Raw genomic sequence first — 20,806 nt, 5'->3', positions numbered from 1 at the left:
GCTGCATCTGGATGGGCTACCTTTTTCTGAGTCACACAAAGACAGAGTAGGACTTAGGGGCAGCCCTGCTAGAGAGCTAGTATCCATCAGATGCCTCCTGTCTAGGTTGGTCAACTGGTTACCTCATGTAAGAGGCTGTCACTTTTCATGACCATAATAATTAGAAAAGCAAGTTTTCAGGACTGAAGGTAATCAAAAGGTTAAGGCAGCTGTGTGGGGCATCTCATTGCCCAAATCATGCCTGCTTGTATGTTTACGTGCTCACTACTGCTTTAAACATGGGAACAGCAAAAGGATAAAGATCTCTCTCTCTGAAGACCACAAAGAGAGAAAGCTAAAAAGTGTGTGCTAGTGTTCATCACTGGGACTAACCATGACTACTTCAAGCTTCACAGACCCCTGTCTTGGGTTCTCCAGGTCTTACCAGAACCCTAATATGATTATGTAACCTCCTCCAATCCACTGGTGAAGAGTGGGACTGAGCAAGGCATACACCCAGGACTTCTTTGAACTTTTCGATCCACATCTAAGTCTAATAGTGACAATCTATGATACATATGTGAAAAGTTGTTATTTTGCAAACTGCCATCAAGAAGACTAAACAATCAAACAAACAAAACGGCTCCCTTCTAAAGTCAGAGGGATCTCTCGTGGTACAAAAGGTTAATATGGTTGGTTATTAACTGAGAGGTTGGAAACTTGAGTCCACCCAGAGGCACCGCAGAACAAAAGTGTGGTGATCAAGTCCTGAAAAAGCAGTCACTGAGAACCCTATGGCACACAGTTCTGCTCTGACACACAGGGTCACCAAGAGTCAGAACTGACTCCATGGCAACTGGCTTTGGTCCCAAAGTCAGAATGTAAGAAATATCAAGGGTTAAGGAATATTCTTACTTCTGGAGATTTCTCATCATCAAATGGCTAGACTCATTATGGACAAATACTTCTGAATGATAAATGACTGATCCTTTTAATAGAAAATCTAAATCTACTGCCATTGAGTTAATTCCAACTCATGTGACCCTATAGGACAGAATAGAACTGTCCCATAGGATTTCCAGGACTGTAAATCGTTATGGAAGCAGATTGTTACATCTTTCTCTCACAGAGTGGCTGGTGGGTTTGAATCACTGACCTTTTAGTTAGCAGCCAAGTGCTTTAACTACTGTGCCAGCAGAGCTCCTCTTTTAGTAGAGATAATAGAAATAATACTCTACCCGTTTGGTAGTTATACTCTGATAATAAGACTCCCCCCGCTCTAGTTAGAACATAACTATTAGCTAGCTGGTTTCCTTAAAATCTATGTAACACTGCAATATTTTCTCCATCATCCTATCCTAGTTTGAGGCCATCACCTATTTTCACAACACTTTAAGAAGAAATTATTCTAGAGAGCCTGATCTAATCTTGTAGTGAAGGGCTTGTTGCCCAGAATTGGGACACTCCTTCAATAGGGATGGTAGATCTCATTAGTATGGGAAGCCAGTACCAGCCATTAGCGTCAAATAAGAGTTGCCTTTGCTATTTCTGTGCACAGTCATACAACATGCTCTGAGTTTTCTCAGTAAAATAGCTGCTTCCCAGGGGCATGAAGTTGCCTCTTCAAGGGGCCCCAATTTACATACACTTTCTCAACCATTTGAAGTGAAACCTCCTCAGAGCATCACTTCACTTTTGAAGAATCTTCCTCCTGACACATCCAGTGAGAATTTCAATAATGATGAAATGGAAATTCCTACTTAAATAGAAGATGGCAACTCTATGGAATCTACAGTATTTTTAAATTATGAAATTGATTTCAGATTTATTTTGCACATATGGTCATTTGCCATGAGGAATGACACTAAGATGTGCAGAACACATGCTACTTCAGCATAAATGCAGTGTATCTCCAATAGAGTACTTGGGACATGGGCTCTGAATATCAGAAGAGTAAAATCCATAATGGAAAGCCATATGAGTCTAGAAGCTTCTGTTTATCCCTTCATAACGAAGAACTCAGTCAGGAAAATCCCATAATCACTTTTAGTCCATTTTATTCATTACTTTATACTCTGTATGATAGCACGAAGAACAACTGCAGAAGAATATGGTCCATTTGAGAGATGAAATGGCACTATTCTTAAAATGTTACAAATTCTATTAGGGCCTCTACCAAATATAGGTGTGAAATGATTTGCCAGTTCTTTCTTAAGCAGACCAAGTCATAATTTGATAAGCCTTCTTTAAATTTTATTCATAAAGTATTCGGAAAAAGGAAAGACTTCAACATTCTAATGTGTTTTTATAGCTAAAGGATTTAGTTGAGAAAGCAGGATGAGGGGCCGCAGGTGCCAGACATTGTGTAGAATTTGCACTTATGCTCCATTAATTGCCAGCATATCTTCCTTTCCCTTTTCCTTCCCTCCCCCATTAAATCCCTCCGGAAAACAGCAGAGCAGCAAGCCCAGACTGGTACCCAGCAGCAACACCAGGAGCAGAAGTAGCCAATTAGCCTCCAGAATACAAAAGGGGGGGGGGAGAAATGATGCAGTTACCTAGCAACCAGAAAGAGCAGAAACAGCTGTGTAGCAGGCCCAGGCTGGTACCCAGGCGGAAACAGGATAGCCAATTAGCACACTGTATTTAATGCTGATGTGGTTTCCTAGTAACAAGCTGTCCAAGTCTGTCTGTTGCATTTTCTCCTCCCTTCTTCACATTTTCCTCAATCATGCACAGTATTACTATTTGCCCTAATTACTGTTTCTCCACTGCTTCAATCGGCCATTATTTTGTCCCCAGAGAAACTAGAAAAACTCAGGAAAAAAATCTCTGTAATGACAGTGTTTAGTTTCAAATTCAGTTTCGCTGTAAGCCTTGAGACACTAAATAACAACAACAAAGAATGAAAAAACAAAACAGAAAAGCCAGCATAGCACCCTATGCCTACACGTGTGAGTAGCCTAATGGTACCTTTAATATTTACATGTGGGTGAAGCAAAGAGATTTAATGATACATACTGTCGTTTTGCTATGTGCTACATTTTCAAAGAGGTTGAATCCTCTGTGTGCTTGAATTTATTCATATTGATTTTCTGACATTCTCTCCCGAACAGTAGGAACATAAAACGTCTTATTACCTATATCAGAGAAGGGAGATGTAGCTTTTGTTGCTCTTTTTAAAATACCAATATTGGTTTCAACAGGCTCATGACAATTGAGAATTCAATATGAAGAATTATTATTTCCTTTCAACAATGGAAGTAGACTACAGGTGAAGAGCGTTGTGTATCCCATAGTAAAGATATTAAAAACACCATGTTATAAATTCAAAACTACAACAATTAATCCCATTGAAGTGACACTGAGCTAGATAAGCTCACAGAAGGAAGACAGAAAACTTTTAAACATAACTACTGCACATGCCTTCAAAAATATTTCCTACTGTATCTTGCTGCTCTTACACACAGTTCACTAAGCACCAGAGTTAACCTTTTTCTTGGGTCATATTCATTAGGATACAGATTACATAATTATACATTTTTAGGGTATCTACTTACAGCTTCTCTCACTTAACACTAGTATCTCTATAGGAACAATTTATAAGCCATCTTATAAAATATCCCTGATATAAAAACAGTAAGAGCTCTAGAGGAAGATTTTAAAAACATATCACACCTAACTGGGCAATACTCTACTGTAAAGATAAAGGACCTTCTCAACTGGGAATGGCCTTCTGGCTTTCTGCCCACAACAGAAGGATTGATAGCTTTTATCACCTTTAGCTCTCCTAGTGTAACGGTTGAGAATATTCTGTCCTAACATACTTGGGATTTTACATTATTTACCTGAAAACACAGGCACCATCTTACTGAATTCCACAGATTAAGTGTTAATTATGGCAATGGAAAGAGGATGCACTCCGAAGACAGAAACAATGTAAGGAGCCTAAGTTTTATGATATCAGATGGGTGGTTTATAACAAAAAGTAATAAATATATTTTGTTTTACAACACAGTAAAAGGGGTCTAATCTGAATACTCATAGCAACCCTATAGGTCACAGGAGAACTACCCATAGGGTTTCTTAGGCTGTGATCTTTACAGGAGCAGCATGCCAGGCCTTTTCTCCTGTGGAGCCACTGGAGGGTTCAAATGGCCAGCCTTTTGGTTAGCAACCGTGTGTTTAACAATTGTGCTACTAGGCATCTGACTGCTGACCAGAAAGAAGGCTGGCGGTTCAAACCCACCAGCCACTCCTGGGAAGGAAGGTTGGGCAATCTACTTCCATAGGGATACCTCCTCGGAAACCCAATGAGGGGTCGCTACGAGTCAGGTATGACCCGATGGCAGTGAGTTGAGGGATCTTTATGAGTCAGAAACAACTGGAATGCACACTACAAGAACCAATTGAATGAAGACAAATGTCGAAGGCAAGAAAGAAAAAGATGTAGGGAGGGTTGAAAAAAGCAAGAGGCTGACAAGTAGACGGGGTTTAGGACAAAGGAACTAGGAATAGAGCACACTGGTCTTCCAATCCTAAAAGCTTATGGAATTCAATCCAGAGGGAGTCGCCAGCTCACCTACCCCAATAAGCACAGACGGTGAAGGAGATGGCGAGGTCAACAGAAATATGGTACAGTCCATGGAAAACTTATTCTTACTACAGATACTCTTAAATAATTAAAGTGATTTGACCTCTATTACATAAGGTAGCCTGGTCCGAACCCCAGAAACTAAACTGGAGGACATGGCAGGATGGCAGGGAGGGACTCCATCATTGTCAGGCCAAAACTCTAATACATTAAACAGTCAGAAGTCACCAACTTTTGATTGCTCTCAACGGTCTGGCTTCTACTAACACTTGGCTTATAACCGCCATGTCAAGAGATTACTTTTAAAAATGGGTGAAAGTGTCCTGGGGAAGAGGGGGAAGGGAAGAGGCTACTACCCTAGCATCCAACACTAACTACTCCATCATGTTACCCTACTTGCTTGCAGACTCCTAAAATTCCAGGAACAGTCTCCCATAATTGAAGATTTTTTAAAATAAAAGATTAAAGTGTTATACACTGTTTGATAGATATGAAAGCCACCAATCAAGAGGATCTTGCTACCAGATCTTTCTGATGTGAAGGAAGGAGGAGGGTATGAAGGCAGGAAGTGACAGAGAACAAGAAGATGTCAGGTGTTAGGTACTTCAGTGTAGGCACAAAAGGAAGGAACCAAGATTTTACAAAGCAGGTTTATCCAAGGCCATCCAGGTGCCTCCATTAAGGTGGGGGCCAATAGAAATCACCTGGTCCAGAAGGGCCAGATTTTCTCCATTTGGTACCTGAGCACCTGGCAGGGCTTTGAGCCACATGACACATTCCAGCCACGGGGAGCTGGATGCCAAAGGGAAAAGTTTGTGTGATGATCCATTTTTAATCAAAGTCTTTAACTGCAATTTCTACTAATTTTTTTTTTTTTTTTTTTGCAAAGAAAGACATAGCATGTAACAAATATCTATTCATCTGTCCTCTGTCCTCATATTTTAACTCATTTTCCTAAAAAGAAGATATTTCAAAAGTTAGGGTTTTTTTCTTTTGTTACACATGATTTTTTTAAACTCCATTCCCCTCCCCGCCCCCCCGATTCACACACACTCATTCCATTACAGTTTCAACTTCAGGAGACATAAGAAAAATATCTCCTACAGCCAATTAATTCTTCTGATAACATTATCTTAGCATTAGTTCTTTGCAAAGATCCATTTACGTTTCCTCCAAATTTTCAGTATAATATGTACAAGATAACTATTATTATCATGGTCATTAACTATTATTACAATAAAAACAGCTTCTTTACATTGTTTACCTAGTAAAGGGAACAGCTTTTTAAGCTGTTCACACTTGGCCTTCCCAAAACATCTCTTTATTTGCACAGACTTCTCACAACCCTCTTTTTCTCTTCTTTATGAAACAGAACTGATTTAACCTTTAAATCTTAGCAGTTTTAAAATTCTGTCACTTCTGCCACCTTTTCTGGAATGAGAGTCCTCTTTTCTCTGTCCCTCCTTGCTACTGCTCCCCTCCCTTCCATGCCATACTCTCTTAGGAGATCAGGTTCCAAATGTAAAACCATATTTCTGACTTTTACATCAAAGAGTCAGGTCCTCAGAGATGAAGAAGGGAATATAGTGTCTAGTATAGTGTGTGTTCAAAAATATTAATTCTTTATGACGAAAGGCCCATTCATTCCATGTTTTCTTCTTTCTCTCTCATTCTTATTTTAGCATATTTACATATTCTGTGGTGACCAATTATAAATTTAAAGGACATCTGGAGTAGGCATCCCACAAAGCCTACATTTATTACAATATAATAATGGTAAAATAAATGTGCTTGCTTTGTATATGCTGAGTTTAAGCCATTCTACCCAATATATGTTCCTGAAAATTTATCTTCATAAATGTTAAAAGCTAAATTATCATGTGGTGAAGCTCTAAGATTTTCCTGAATTATACGTTTCTCCCATCCATTGTTTTCCTCCACCTCAATTCATGTCCCTTCTTTTCAAACTCCTTCTCTTAAGCTCTTGAATATTCTAAATCCAAACTATCAAACCCTCTTATTAAACGCCATCTTGTGAACTGAACATTTAACCCTTATTCTAGTTTCCATTCTATAATCAGAGTTTAATGAGTTTCTGCCTCAATACATGGATAAACTTCATTAGCAGCCATGTGTCTCAGTATATTACAGGTCCTTCAATGTCTTAAAATTGCCCCATTTCAGTTTCTATTGTATAAATTCAAAGAATTCTTATCTATGGGACTGAAGATGTTGAAAGTGACCGATTGGCCTCCTACTGGTCTACATAAGGTATTTAGTTTTATCCTGCTGATATGCCTGACCTTGAGTTAAGGCTTCTATTTATATAAGCTAGTGTATTATGACATTGGCATCACTGAAAAAGAAGAACAGCATCAATAAGCACCCTGTCCAGAAAGAGAAAGGTGACGTTTTGTCTCTGAATCTTCCATGCTGCCTCTGACAACTGATATCAACCCCAACTCTTTTTTAATGTCTGGCCTTCCTCTAGCATACTTTCTGTCAATGGCCCTTTCTTTTCCCCTTGGCTGGTCACTCCAAGGCTCAGTGGCTGACATCTACAGGCACTTAATACCTGCATGTAGGGTGACTGTACAAATAAATATAAAGCAAGATGATCTATTAAATAGGATGCAAGCCTGAGGGACAGGAGTTGTCAGTCATTGTCAAGTGGATTCTGACTCATGGCAACCCCATGTATGCAGAGTAGAATTGCTCTAGAGCTTTCAAGGCTGTGATTTCTCACGAGATGCCCTGGTGGCAGTTTACTCTATCTATAGGGTCTCTATCAGTTAAATTGACTCACAGCACTGGGTGTACCTTTCCCAAGCAGTTCTTCAGGCCGGTCTTCTGAGGTGCCTCTAAAAAAAAAAAAAAAAAAAAAAAAAAACCCGCTGCCACAGAGTCAATTCCAGCTAATAGCAACTCCCATTGGGTTTCCAAGGCAGTGAATCTTTACAGAAGCCCACCAGTCTTACTTCCACAGAGTGGCTGGTGAGTTTGAACCACCAGCCTTCTGGTTAACAGTCAAATGCCCTTAAGCACTGCACCACCAAAGCCTAGGTGGGTTCAAACTGCCAACCTTTCAACTAGTAGTACAGCATTTAATTATTTGCACCTTTCAACTTACCCAGGGATTCACAGAGGGTCAGGAGACATGGGTGTAATTTTTAATTCTGCTAGTGGCTGGTTAGGAGCTCCGGTAGCATAGTGCCTAAGGCTGGCGGTTCCAACCCACCAGCCACTCCTTGGAAGGAAGGTTAGGCAATCTACTTCCATAGTGGGAGCTCTGGTAGCATAGTGGCTAAGGCACTTGACTGCTAACCAGAAGGCTGGCGGTTCAAACCCACCAGCCACTCCTCGGAAGGAAGATGGGGCAATCTACTTCCGTAGTGATTGTTGTTGTTGCTGTTATGTGCCGTCAAGTCAAATCCGACTCATAGCGACCCCTCCTTGGGTTTCCGAGGCAGTTCACTATGGAAGTAGGATTGCCCAACCTTCCTTCTGAGGAGTGGCTGGTGGGTTTGAACCGCCAGCCTTCTGGTTAGCAGGCAAGTGTCTTAGCCACTATGCTACCAGAGCTCCCTCCGTAGTGATACTGCCTCAGAAATCCAAGGAGGGGTTGCTATGAGTAGGGTTCGACTCAACGGCACATACAACAACAACAACAACAACAACAGTGATACTGCCTCGGAAACCCAAGGAGGGGTTGCTATAAGTCGGGTTCGACTCGACGGCAATGAGGGGAGTGGCTGGTTGCATAGTTGAATAAGGGATTTTGACATTTTTTTTATGGTCCTCAGTTTCCCCTATATATAATAATGCTTGTCTTTTTTAATTGATAGAATTAGAGTATTAACTTTTGTCATTTTAATGTGTGGATGGAGATTATTACAAGAAAGTTTCTCTTTAATCCTGAAGGTAAAAAATTGGTTTAATATTAATGGCCATAATAAATGCATTGTCATTGAATTGAATTCTAATTCATAGCAACCCTATAGGACAGAGTAGAACTGCCCCATAGGGTATCCAAGGTTGTGGTCTTCAAGGAAATAGACAGCTAGCTGCATCTCTCTCCCACAGAGCAGCTGGTGGATTAGAACTGCCAAACTCCCAGTTATTTAGCAGCCAAGTGCATAACCACTGCACCACCAGGGCTCCTTAATGACCATAATAGTAGTAGCTATAACAGTAACTAATAGGCCTGGAAACAGAAGCCCATTCCTATACTGGTTCTTGATCACTTAATAAGGAAATATGCTTAAGGATCCTCCCAACTTTTACCAACTCAGAAGACACTTAAGTTTCATTATGCTGATTTTTTTATGTAAACTAAGTTTTTCATTTTTCTTAATAATGAGTTAATAAGAAAAATATCAATTTGATTGTTTCCTCTGTAAAAGCATAAAAGTTAAGATTCTAGACTAAACTAATACTGCCTTGGTTCAAATCTTAGTACAGCCGCCTACTAGCTGTGTGATGTTAATGGCCTCTCTAGGCCTCACTTTCCTCATCTGCAAAATGAGATAAAAATAGTGCTTATGTCATTGGGTTTATGTAATTATGAGGATTAAAAGGCTTAATATTTGTAAAAGACTTAAAACAATGTCTGGCACATAGAAGTGCTTTATATGTGTTTATTGGATAAGTAAAATAAACAAATTCTATTTCAAACTTTAAAGAACTTTCATTACATGTATGAAATAAGCACTGTCATCTGCCTCTTAAACACTACACCTGCCTTTCTATTTGTGATATTTTTAGTTATCGTCTCATTTGAAGGCAAACTCTTTTCCTAAATCCTGATTAAATTTCAAAATTGGGCCACTCTTACTCAATGTTGCTGTTATTAGTTATACCCACTGAGTTGAGTCCAACTCATGACGACCCTGAGTAAGAGCAGAGCTGCTGCACTGGGTTTTCAGGAGCAGACTGCCAGGCCTTACATCCGAGGCACTGCTGGAGGGTCGGAACCCACAATCTTTTGGTTAGTGGTCCAGCACTCACCCATCTGTGCCACCCAGGGACTCCTCCGATTCAAAAAGACTCCCCAAAGCAAATGGAAAATACTGAGGTAAATTGCACACTTGTTTTACCTGTCCACCTGAACAGCATCCCTTTACATGCTTCAGTGTGAGAACTAGAGTCTTCTTGGCACCACCTAGGTATTAGGCCAAAGTAACCCCAATCTACAGAGACAGCGCTCCAAACAACACGTAACAGAACATGGCTTTTTCACTACTTCCGCCATGTGACCGATAACCAGAGGCTGAATTGCTGACTTTACCAACATGACTCATTCGTAATAGTATACACATGTGGGTATGAGTTTATATGGATTTCCTAATCAGAGAGTCTGCTCACTTCATAACACAAAGCAATGTGTAAAGCACATGAAGAAATGTTTCTTTCTTCTTAAAAGTGAAAAATAAGAAATGTGGAAATAAGTCTTCACTTTCTCTTTTTGCATAAAAACACAAGAGTTTAATGCATTGATTTTTGCTGAAAAGGAGAATAAAGTGACTTTTTAAAAGTTGAGAGTGAAGGTTTCTCATGCATCTATGTAAAGGTGGCTTAGCTGACGCCAAGAAGATGAATAAAACTATGATCATAATGGTTGAAATATTGAGAAAGAAAGCAACGTATTACACAAAGATCAGAAAACACAGTAGAGGAGAAAAGCCTGTAATGGCCTGACTGCTACGGGACATTTTATGCTCATGCCAGCACTAAGTGCTCTTGTCGATGAATAAACCGTATGTCCATTTTCGTATACTTCCTTTCACTAAGATCCTGCTACTTAATAACATTCCCTTTGTCCATTTTCTGGCCTCATCCTCTTCCACACCCAGCCTGCTTTCCCCATTCCTCCTAACTTTACCTCCTTGGGCAACGTAGCTACTAACTTGAACATCTGCTACCTTAAAAAAAAAAAAAAATCACCTCATTGCCAAACATCCTCCAGGGCAAAAAGTTTGAAGGATTCAGCATCCTCAAAAAACAGCCACAGAAGGAAAAAGAAAAAAAAAAAAAAAAAATGCATATCTTTTCCAGCTCAGTAAATTCTATCTATATAACGATTAAATGAATAACACGCTTAAAATTTTCAATGCAAGCAAATCTATTTCCCTAGCACTGTACTGCTGCTCTCTAGGCATAGAAGACTGGAGACCCGTCTATTTCATTTCTTTCTATTTTATTTTTGCAATAGTGTCTCCTTTTCAATATATTACATAGAACAGACATGTAAGTCTGAAGAAGAAAATGCCAACATTTCTCCTCTTCCTCTGGGATGGTTTCCTTTGTCTCTCCCCCACACACACACACTCCCATCCCATTTCCCTAATTGAAAGATGAGGAAATATTTTCACTGAATTAAACTGAGCCTTGCCTGAATCCAACCAGAGCCCCCCTACCCCATCCTTTATTTTATTTTTACACTTCATCTCAACCTTTGATTATCAGCTCTCTCCATTTCTCTTGCTTGTATCAGCAGACTCTTCCAACCAGAATTCCCATCACCATATACCTTTGCCCTCGAGCTTTTACTAGTCCATTTCCTTTATATGTTGGCACTTAATTTGATTCGATCCTTCATGCTTTTTTCATTATTCTTAGTTCATCCACACCACATAAATTATCACCTTTGTTTTCAGTTCCCCATGTGCCCTATTCACACCAATTCCAAATAAATACTCTGATTCACATCCATTTAATCCAAATTAATTCATATTCCCTCTCCCAATCCATCCTCCATCACCAGTGCTACCTCCCTCTTGTCTGTTTCTCTTTCTCACAGCACCTACTTTTCCTTCCATTCTTATGTCTGGGGAAGTTTTACAGGCCAAGTGTTTGTAGAGGATGCAAAGCAATGGCTTCCTGTGTTTTCTCCAGAAAGCCATGCTCTATATAGCTGCCACCAGCCTCATGCCTGTCCAGTTTCAACCTCCACAACTGATATCCATGAGCACCATATCCCCACTGGCAGTGGGGAGGCTTTCTGCTTCTTGGTCATATTTAACTTTGGCTTATTGGCTTAATTCTAGCTTAATAAAACTTTTTTTTTCTCCCACTCAGCATCACTAAATCACTAATCATTACCAACAACAGCAACAATAGCAAATAAATACAACTAACCCTACTACTACCTTTAATGGGCTTTTACTAGCTACCAAGTACTTTACATGTATTGCTCATTTAATTTTATTGCTCTTCAAAACAATCCAGGAGATAGGCATAATTATCTGTTTTACATATGAAGAAACAGAGGCTCAGGGAAGATAAGTAATTTACCCAGGTCATAAATCCAGGAAGTGGTAGAGCCAGGTCTCAAACCCAACTCCATTTGACTCCAAAGTCCTATTCTGAACCACTCTGTAATGCTGCCTTTCCAATAATGCATGGAAACTTCACGAGTAAATTCCCCACAGGGAAGAGTCTCTTCACTTCAGTCTGCCATAAGGCAAGTGGTTGCAGGTGCTGGGTAATGTAATGAGCTCCGCCTTGGCAATCACTCTGAGTAGACAACGCTCAAAAAACAAAGCACCAAACAATGCATCAATCACAACAGTTACCCTTCTGACATCTCCATTGGGAAAAAAAAGAATAGAATAAAAAGAAGAAAATGGTCTGGGCTCCCCAAAAACAATCTCCGTGTTCCCAGAACTGTCCAGTCTCCATACTGAGCAGCATGTTGCCTGTCTTAGTGTCAATAATTCAGAAATGTGTCCACATCTAAGAATTCCACACCATCAACGCAGTTCAACAGGCTTGTCTCATCCTACTTTCTCTAGTTTCTCCAGGAGGACAGGGGACGAGCCATGCACTGAAGCCTGGGAGCCCTGTAATATTCTGTCATTATCCATTGCCTTTAGAAAGAACCAAAACCAAAGTCACTGCCATTAAGTCGATTCTGCCTCACAGCAACTATCATTGGCTTTCCAAGGCTGAGACTTTTTCTGCCGCAGAGCAGCTGATGGGTTTGTACTACTGACCTTTTGGTTAGCGGCCAAATGCCTTAACCATTACACCATCAGAGCGCCTTTAGAAAGAAAGGGATATTCAACCTTCAGAACATTATCACAGAAGAAAAAGCTAAAAAGAGCAGAAAGCATTAGCCTTGGTATACGTGAAGTGGACAACTCAAAGTCACATTCTGACAGGAAACCATGAGTAGGACTCTGCACTTGAGCCATGGAGTGCAAAGATGATGTTAGGGGACTATCCAGAGAACAACAAAGACCCATTTGAGGAATTTAGTTCAGAACAGAGGAGTGCACGCCTAAGTCCTGTGCTGGCTAGGCAGCAACATCAGGTCTTTTCATGCCATGGGGATGCCTTTCAGATTCAAAACAGTCATTTCTTTAACTATGTATTGCTTTTACTTCAGGAATGTTCTTCTGCACTGCACAAAGACATTTCACGGACCTCCAGAGCTTTAGAGCTGAAAGGGGTCTTAAGACTCAGACTGTTTGACAGAAGTGGAAAATGAGGCCCAGTGAAGCGAAGGAACATGTTCAAGGGCACAGAGCTAGTTAGTGGCAGAGGAGAACTAAACCTAACCCTTTGCTGTTGATTGATTCTGCTCATGGCAACCCCACGTGTCACAGAGTAGAACTGTCTCATAGGGTTTTCTTGGCTGTAATCTTTATGGAAGAAGATCTCCAGGCTCGTCTTCTGCAGTGTCACTGGACAGGTTTGAACCACCAATCTTTAGATTAGTAGTTGAACACTTAACTGTTTGTGCCATCCAGGGACCTGAACTCAGGTTTTTCTGATTTTCCAGTCACACCACAGAATGCCAGCAAGACATGCAGGGACTCCTGAAATGAACCCTCACCAGACACTTCTAGCTCATACCCCTTTCCCTCTGAGAACGCTCTTACTCTACCACTTACATCTTTTGGGCTTTTCTCAATTCAGCTTGCTTACTGCAAGCAGTATACCAGAAATATACAAATAAATACAGGTAATACCCTGTCAGGGACTCATATAAAACCACCAATAATGGTAACTGCTACTAGGGATAATACCAAGAGGAGATGCCATCACTAAGCTTCAACCTCAAATCAGAGAACAAAGACCAGTTTCAAGGAAAATACCAATCTCCCTCCTTCCTGTGTAAACCCCACCCTTCCAAATTACCCCATTCCTCAAAAGATCTGTATGATTCCTTGGAGTCCCCACAGAAGTCTCGAGTTAAACACACAGTCCCAGGCCCTTCCCTACCCGCCCTCACCACACACACAGCAATGTAATCACTTTAGCAACTTCTCAGTAACAAGCTCATTAAAAAGCAATTCTGCCATCTCTCCATAAAGCACGCGCCAGAGAACAATGCAAAAGAGGAGATGTCAATTAATTATACAATGATCACATCTAATGAACTCTGAAACCCTCCTGCTGTTGGTGACTTTGATGAAAAATCAGGGATGCTGGGAAAAGACTGAACAGGGACACCCTAGCTACCTTGTTTAACTGTGAAATCGTTCAAACGTACCACCTCAGATTCTAGGGTTGATCAAAACTGCAGGACTACATTCATAAAACGATGAAAAATGTCAGGAAAGAGACAAGTCTATGTATCATGTACTGCAGTGACTCATACTATCAGAATCCCGCTTCAGTCATCCACAGAACCATTTGATTCTATGCTGTGACTGGCATTGCCTCTGAAGTTATCTCCTAGCCAGCAAATGACAAAACCATGTCCCGAGCTCAGGACACCTTGAGATCTTAAGTTAACAAGTGAGTCAGTCTATGTCCCTACCCAGGCCCTCCTGCCTCTCTATCACATTCTAGTCAACATGGATGCCACTTCTCTGAACAAAGAGAAGCTAAAAGTAAAAAAAGAAGAAGAAACCACGTGCGGCCAACTTGTACCACTACCTGTGTGAGTCCTCTGGTGGGCCTTTAAGTGGGAGCTTTTTGTATAAACTTTCCGGCACCCGTTAAACTGACAGCGGTGAACCCTCTTCTTGTTTTCAGGGCACGCTTCAGCCCCTACCCCTCCTTGCTCACTGTCGCTCTGTCCACTCTTAACTGCCCCAGCCGCCGCCACAGCCGCTGCTGCTGTTGCCACCCCTCCCACCTTTACTGAGCTGAGAGCAGCCTTCTTGGCCACCAGTTTCAACGTCACTGTGCCATCCACGGCTGAGAGAGTCTGTGAGGTTTTGACCAGATGGCGGCTGAGCTCAGGGGATGATGGGGGTGTTAATGAGGTCACTGCGTTGAGCTGGGCCTGGTTGACGGCTGTGTAGCTGTCTAGAGAAGAGCTGGTTGGCTGGAGGCTGAGGCAGGTCTCGGATAGCAACTTGTCCCGAGAGAGCAAAATGTCCACTGCCGAGCTCTTCTCACAGATGGTAGCTTCCACAGGCAGCAGCAGGGGGTCTAAGCGCCGGAAGCTTTCCTCAATGCACGGGGGAGGAGAAGCGTGGAGAAAACAGTCCAAGTCCTCACCAAAGGTCTCTGAGATCCTCCTGGGCTCCGTCTGTAGGTAGCGTTCCAATTCAAGGCATGTCTGCAGAGGGGGAGGAGGGAGGGAGAGAAACAACTATCAGAGGCAAAGCACACCATGAGGCCACATGTTGACAGGAAGAGGAGGAAGATACACCAAGAATGGTTTCATATCTGGCACCTGAAAAGTCTCTTGTTGAGAAAGTCTGACCTTGTTGTTTACCCTCTGAATACTTCTGGAGGGCTGAAAATGGTTACATCTTATGACTTCATGGTAAAGTAGAGGCCAACAGAAACAAGGGAAACCCTCAATTCGGTGGATTGACACAGAGCCACAACAAACTCAAACATACCAACAATCACGAACACGGCACAGATTCAAGCAACATTTTGTTCTGTTATATGCAAGGTCGCCATGAGTTAGAGCTGACTCGATGGCAACTAAAACAAAATATGATTTCAAATACTGTAACTGAAGGAGAACTAGAGGTCCAGAAAAAGAATCTCACACCATCAAGATTCCAGACAATGTTAAATGATGATCTCCTGCTCCAAAATTCATTTCAGTGGGTAAGATTTCTCCAAGCATCCCTAAGCAAGAAGCAAATGAAAGCAGACAAGGTTTTCATACCAAGACAAGACTTCCCACAGTCTAACTTCATCTTCGAAAACAGATCTGAGAATGTCACAAAAATAAGTCAATTTTCCAAACCACGTCCAGCCAAACTAAGAGGTGAGCTCAGCCACAACCAGCCAGCAGCAAGCCCTGCCTGGGGCATGGACTCCTTAACCAGCACGAATCGATATTGTTCTACAGAATGCCTCTTACAAAACCTTTCATGCACAAGACATAGCCCCTGTCGATTGCAGCAAGGTATTAAAAATACAATTGCTACACATTTTGTGGCAAAGGGCATGAATCCTATTACATTGGTTTAGGTCCCTGACTACATGATAATAAGCTTAAACACAGTCATTTGACCTGTTAAACAAAGAATCCAGTATATCTCACATAAAATGTTCACCTGGTGAAGAAACAGAAAAGAGTCCAAGAATTTCAACAAATCCTTAAGTCGTTGTAAGATGGTGAAAGAGTGCTTTTATGACAGATGTAGATAGTTCAGATTTGATTTTTATCCTAAAACTTTTCTCACTTAAAAATCCCACTATCCAGAATCATGTATAGAACTATGTGTTAACTTGCACCATCAGCTCAATTTTCTCTATAGTCTAGGCTTCAACAAAGAAACACTGATGGCAAATTTAAAATTTGACTAGCTCTTAATTTACTGCCTCCATAAAGCGTCTATGTTTTCAACCAGTGTTCTGATTCTAGGCTTTTATTCTGTTAAGAATATATTTTAATGATACACCTCGTCGTGTTGTATCTGTCAAGGATTTTATTTTGGTGACATTTCAAAAGATTGGTTTTTAAGCAGCCTTCTGGTAAATGCTGCATTATTGAATAAGAAAACCAGATTTTAACTATGAATCAGCTTTGGTCCTCACTGTTGCTTTTTAATAGTATGAACTAGTGAATGGTTCCAATCTTCATTTAACACTCATGTCACAAGGGTTCCATTCAACTACTGTGTTCCCAGCAAGATGCTAAGCTTTGAATGAGTTAGAAGGAGAATATACAGTAATAGAGCCATGTAATATACTGGGAGAATAAACAATCACAGCTGAAAATGATATGGATTTATGAAAAACATGACACAAGGTAAAGATAAAACTGTGTTGTTAAGTTCTCAGGGGATGAGCAGACGATGGATTTCATGACCTCTATAATATGTGGCAAGAGCTCTGGTGGCGTAGTGCCTAAGGCACTTGACTGCTAACCAGAAGGTTGGCGGTTCAAACCCACCAGCTACTCCTCAGAAGGAAGGTTGGGCAATCTATTTCCGTAGTGATACCGCCTTGGAAACTGAAGGAGGGGTCACCATGAGTTGTATCCAACTCGATGGTAGTGAGTTTGGTTTGGTTTTGGTATAATATGTGGCATTGATCAATGAAAGCTTACTGGAAGAAAGCAAGTTTTGATTCTGTTTTACTTGCTAAGGAAATAATAGCTCTAGCTCAGTAGCTTCCTATCACTTTGCTCCATATTCTAGGACCAATACTACACCTTCTTAACTTCTAGAAATCGGCATTATCCTCACTCTGCTTCACGAATTCCATACCTCAAAATCGTTCCCTTCCCTTTTCCATCTCATTGCTAGAAACTATCATTTACTTCTCTCCAGGGTTGAAACCTTCAGTATTAGCATCAATCATTTCGCCTCTGAATGATCAGATTCTACTCTCACCCACTAAGACAGGAAGAATCCCTGAGACCATTACCCTGAGATATTCTTTAAGCCTTGAACCAAAGCTATCTTCTCACATGACCATTTAGCTAAATAGCAGGTTAGCCCATAGAGCAGTGAATATCACCCTTGACAAATGTGTTTTTTTTAAAAAAGCCATCTCTATGAGACCAGATGGTCAACATATACTCCAAAGTGCAGATAAGAAGGCTGGGGAGCTCTGAGACTAGAGCAATGGGAATGGAACAACTAGAACGGAAATAAGATTATTGATACAATGTGAACAATGTAACCAATATCACTGAACAATGTATACAGAACTTATAGAATGAGAATCTGTTTTGATGTGTATGCTTCCATCAAAAATACAATAAAATATTTAATAATAATTTAAAAAAGGATTCTACTCCTGAAACTTCCCTCAAACCTCCCCTTCCCTTTTTAAACACAACAAGTAATGCCTGTCAACCAAAAGTAAAATCAGCTTTATGCTATATTACTTTCATTATCCCATCTCCTCTACTCTTCAAAAGCCGTCTGCTGTCACCTACGCTGGACCCTGCAGAGGTGGGCAACCTTAGAAATGACCACCAACACACGTCTTCAGGAACACTATTGTATGACTTCTCAAGCTTTGCCCAAAGAGTAGATCCAGATCATTGAGAAGCAAATAGTCCGGTTAAAAATAAGCTGGAGATATCCTTGAGGTAGTTCCCTACTTCACACACAAGTACTATTTCTCACAGCCAGGCAGGCACCTCTGAGTGTGGACAGACCTTTAGTGTGCCATGCCTTCTTACACACTTTCCAGCTCAAAGATTTGAAAGTCACTAAGAAACTGACTATCAGAAGACTCAAATCTCTTCATATTAAGAATATCAAGGAGCTGAGATGCTCTAAACACACGTGTACACACTCTTCTGGAAGGACTTAAAAAAAAAAAAAAAATAGCCTACCCGGTATGCCTTGGTTTGAATCCTAGGAGAACATGAGTCATATATATATATATATATATATATATATATATAAAGTAAACAGCATCTCTAGAATGAATCTAAGAGTATATATACATATACTCTAAGGATAATGATAGGAGCTCTGGTGGTGTAGTGCCTAAGGCACTTGACTGCTAACCAGAAGGCTGGAGGTTCGAACCCACCAGCCACTCCTCAGAAGGAAGACTGGGCAATCTACTTCCGTAGTGATACTGCCTCAGAAACCCAAGGAGGGGTCGCTATGAGTCAGATCTGACTCGAGGTCAGTGGGTTAAGGATAACGATATCTCCCATCACTAAAATGTTGGAAAATCTGAACCACTTTAAAGAAGTTACCACTTGTGATCCTGAGACAGGAAATAATTAATCTATTCATAATTAAAGAAAAATTAGTACCCATTAAGATGTGCTGGATTGCCCTGTGATATCATTATGGAATCATTTTTTGTCTTGAATCTACTTCTTCTTAATAGCTGCTGAAGATTGAAATCTAGATAGGAAAAATATTTTATCAATTAGAAACTAGGGTGAGTGGATTGATTTTCTCCTGTGGAGTGTTGGAGACAAAACATTAAGGATGAGGAGGATTTTAATATTAGATTATTTCCAATTCAAAGAGAAAGCTTATCTCCAATGTTTACAAACAAACAAACAAAAAAAAGATTACAAGAGCTTCCTTAAGAAATGCCTACACTATTTAATTGGAATTTGAGGTTTCAGTATTTATTCATGGGTTTTGATACACACAGAGAAAGAGAGAGAAAGATAGAAACAATTTTTGTATACGTCTGTGAGTACATACATACATTTCCTAGACCTGCCCACTGAGAGGGCTTACAAACAAAGATACCACAGTAACAATGAGCACATCAAGCACACAGATCTTGGTTTCTAAATACCACTATCCAATAAAAGAGACCAGGACTCTCAAAGGAAAATGGCAAAAGTGACACTACACGCTTTCAATCCAAACTGGTGAATTTCATGCAATTTATAATGAGACAAGGGCAGACTGAATGAAAGGTATTTGGTAACTTTGGCATTATCATGTCCAAATATAACCGAATTTCTTACTTTTTTCTTGATCCTGTGAAAGTAATGACATCTGGTCAGCAGGAAGTATATTTTGGTAAACTTAATTTGTGCTGCAAGACGTAAATTAGGAGCTCTGGTAGCGTAGTGCCTAAGGCACTTGACTGCTAACCAGAAGGCGGGTGGTTCAAATCCACCAGCCACTTCTCAGAAGGAAGGTTGGGCAATCTACTTCCATACTGATACTGCCTCAGAAACCCAAGGAGGGGTCCCTATGAGTCTGGTCCGACTCGACAGCACATAACAACAACAACAAGATGTAAATTAACCTGTTCTCTTTCAACTTCTGTCTATGGCATGTATCACAGAAATAGGAGGCATAGTGTAATAGTTTTGAATTTTATTCTTTTTTTTAACCAGGTCTTGTATTATCACTTCTAATATGTACACTCTTTTCAAGACCATGAAATGAATGGAGAGAGTATTCAAAAATGTTCCAGGGTGATCAGTTCAAAACCAAACTCAGGTGATATTTATTAGGAAGCTAAGAAAAGAAACCATGCATTTCAAAGTTAAGCTATCAGAAAGTCTTTACATAGCTCATTTGTGACTCATAGATATATAAGAAAATCACTTTGCACTTGGGAACATTTCCTTTCTATTGCTGACTATAATGGATTTTGGAAAGAGTGGCGGTTGATCCAATGGGTGGAGCCTTAAGTAGTATTGTTAAGTAGGTCAAGGGAAGCCTTATATCTCCAAGGTGAAGCACCAGACAGGCATAATTTATGTAATGAAATGGACATCTGCTGACTCAGATTTGGAGTTTATTGGCTATAGTGTCATCGGAACAGAGTAAATCTCTGGTTCTGGTGGAACAGACAAACATTTGAATTCTATATTGAATTCACAATCTAGAGACCCTCTAGTTTGCTGATAGGTTGTATTTTTTCTCTGTCTCTCTGTCTGTTTTGAAATAGTTTTAGATTTATAGAAAAATTGCTGAAATAGTACACAGAGTTCACATGTAAATGTTGCCCAGCTTTACATCATGTTACATACGTAAGTCCAGCTGTCAGAACCAGAGGCCCATCATTGATACCATACCATTAAATAATCTACAGTCTGCATTTGAATTATTATTTTTCCTACCAATGTTCTTTGTCCAAGAGCCAGGCCAGGATCTATTGCATTTAGTTGTTATATTTCCTTAGTCTCCTGCATTCGCTGACAATTCAATTTTTCTTTATTTTTTATAACCATAATATTTAAAAAAAAAAAAAAAAACTACTAGTTATTCTGTAGAATGGTCTTCAATTTGAATATGTCTGATGTTTTGTCATGAGTAGACTGAAGTTACGCATTTCTGGCAGGAATTCCATGGGATAATTTTCAGTACATCACATCAGGAGGTATATGATAACAGGGTGTCTTATTATTGC

General features: G+C 40.3%; 1 protein-coding gene across 1 annotated transcript in view; it reads right to left on the bottom strand.

The window, feature by feature from the left end:
* Window positions 1-20,806, bottom strand: part of KLF7 (Kruppel like factor 7) — a 107,075-nt gene that overhangs the window by 42,202 nt on the left and 44,067 nt on the right. The window contains exon 2 of the mRNA XM_007934771.2: window positions 14,462-15,092. Coding sequence (XP_007932962.1) covers window positions 14,462-15,092 — 631 coding nt within the window. The remainder of the gene's footprint in view (window positions 1-14,461; window positions 15,093-20,806) is intronic.

The sequence above is a fragment of the Orycteropus afer genome, unplaced genomic scaffold (genome assembly GCF_000298275.1).
Source record: "Orycteropus afer afer isolate SDZICR_OR568_19922 unplaced genomic scaffold, OryAfe1.0 scaffold00002, whole genome shotgun sequence".
Taxonomy (NCBI): domain Eukaryota; kingdom Metazoa; phylum Chordata; class Mammalia; order Tubulidentata; family Orycteropodidae; genus Orycteropus; species Orycteropus afer.
Note: the sequence above shows the minus strand (reverse complement) of the source record. Positions and strands in the feature narration are given on the sequence as shown.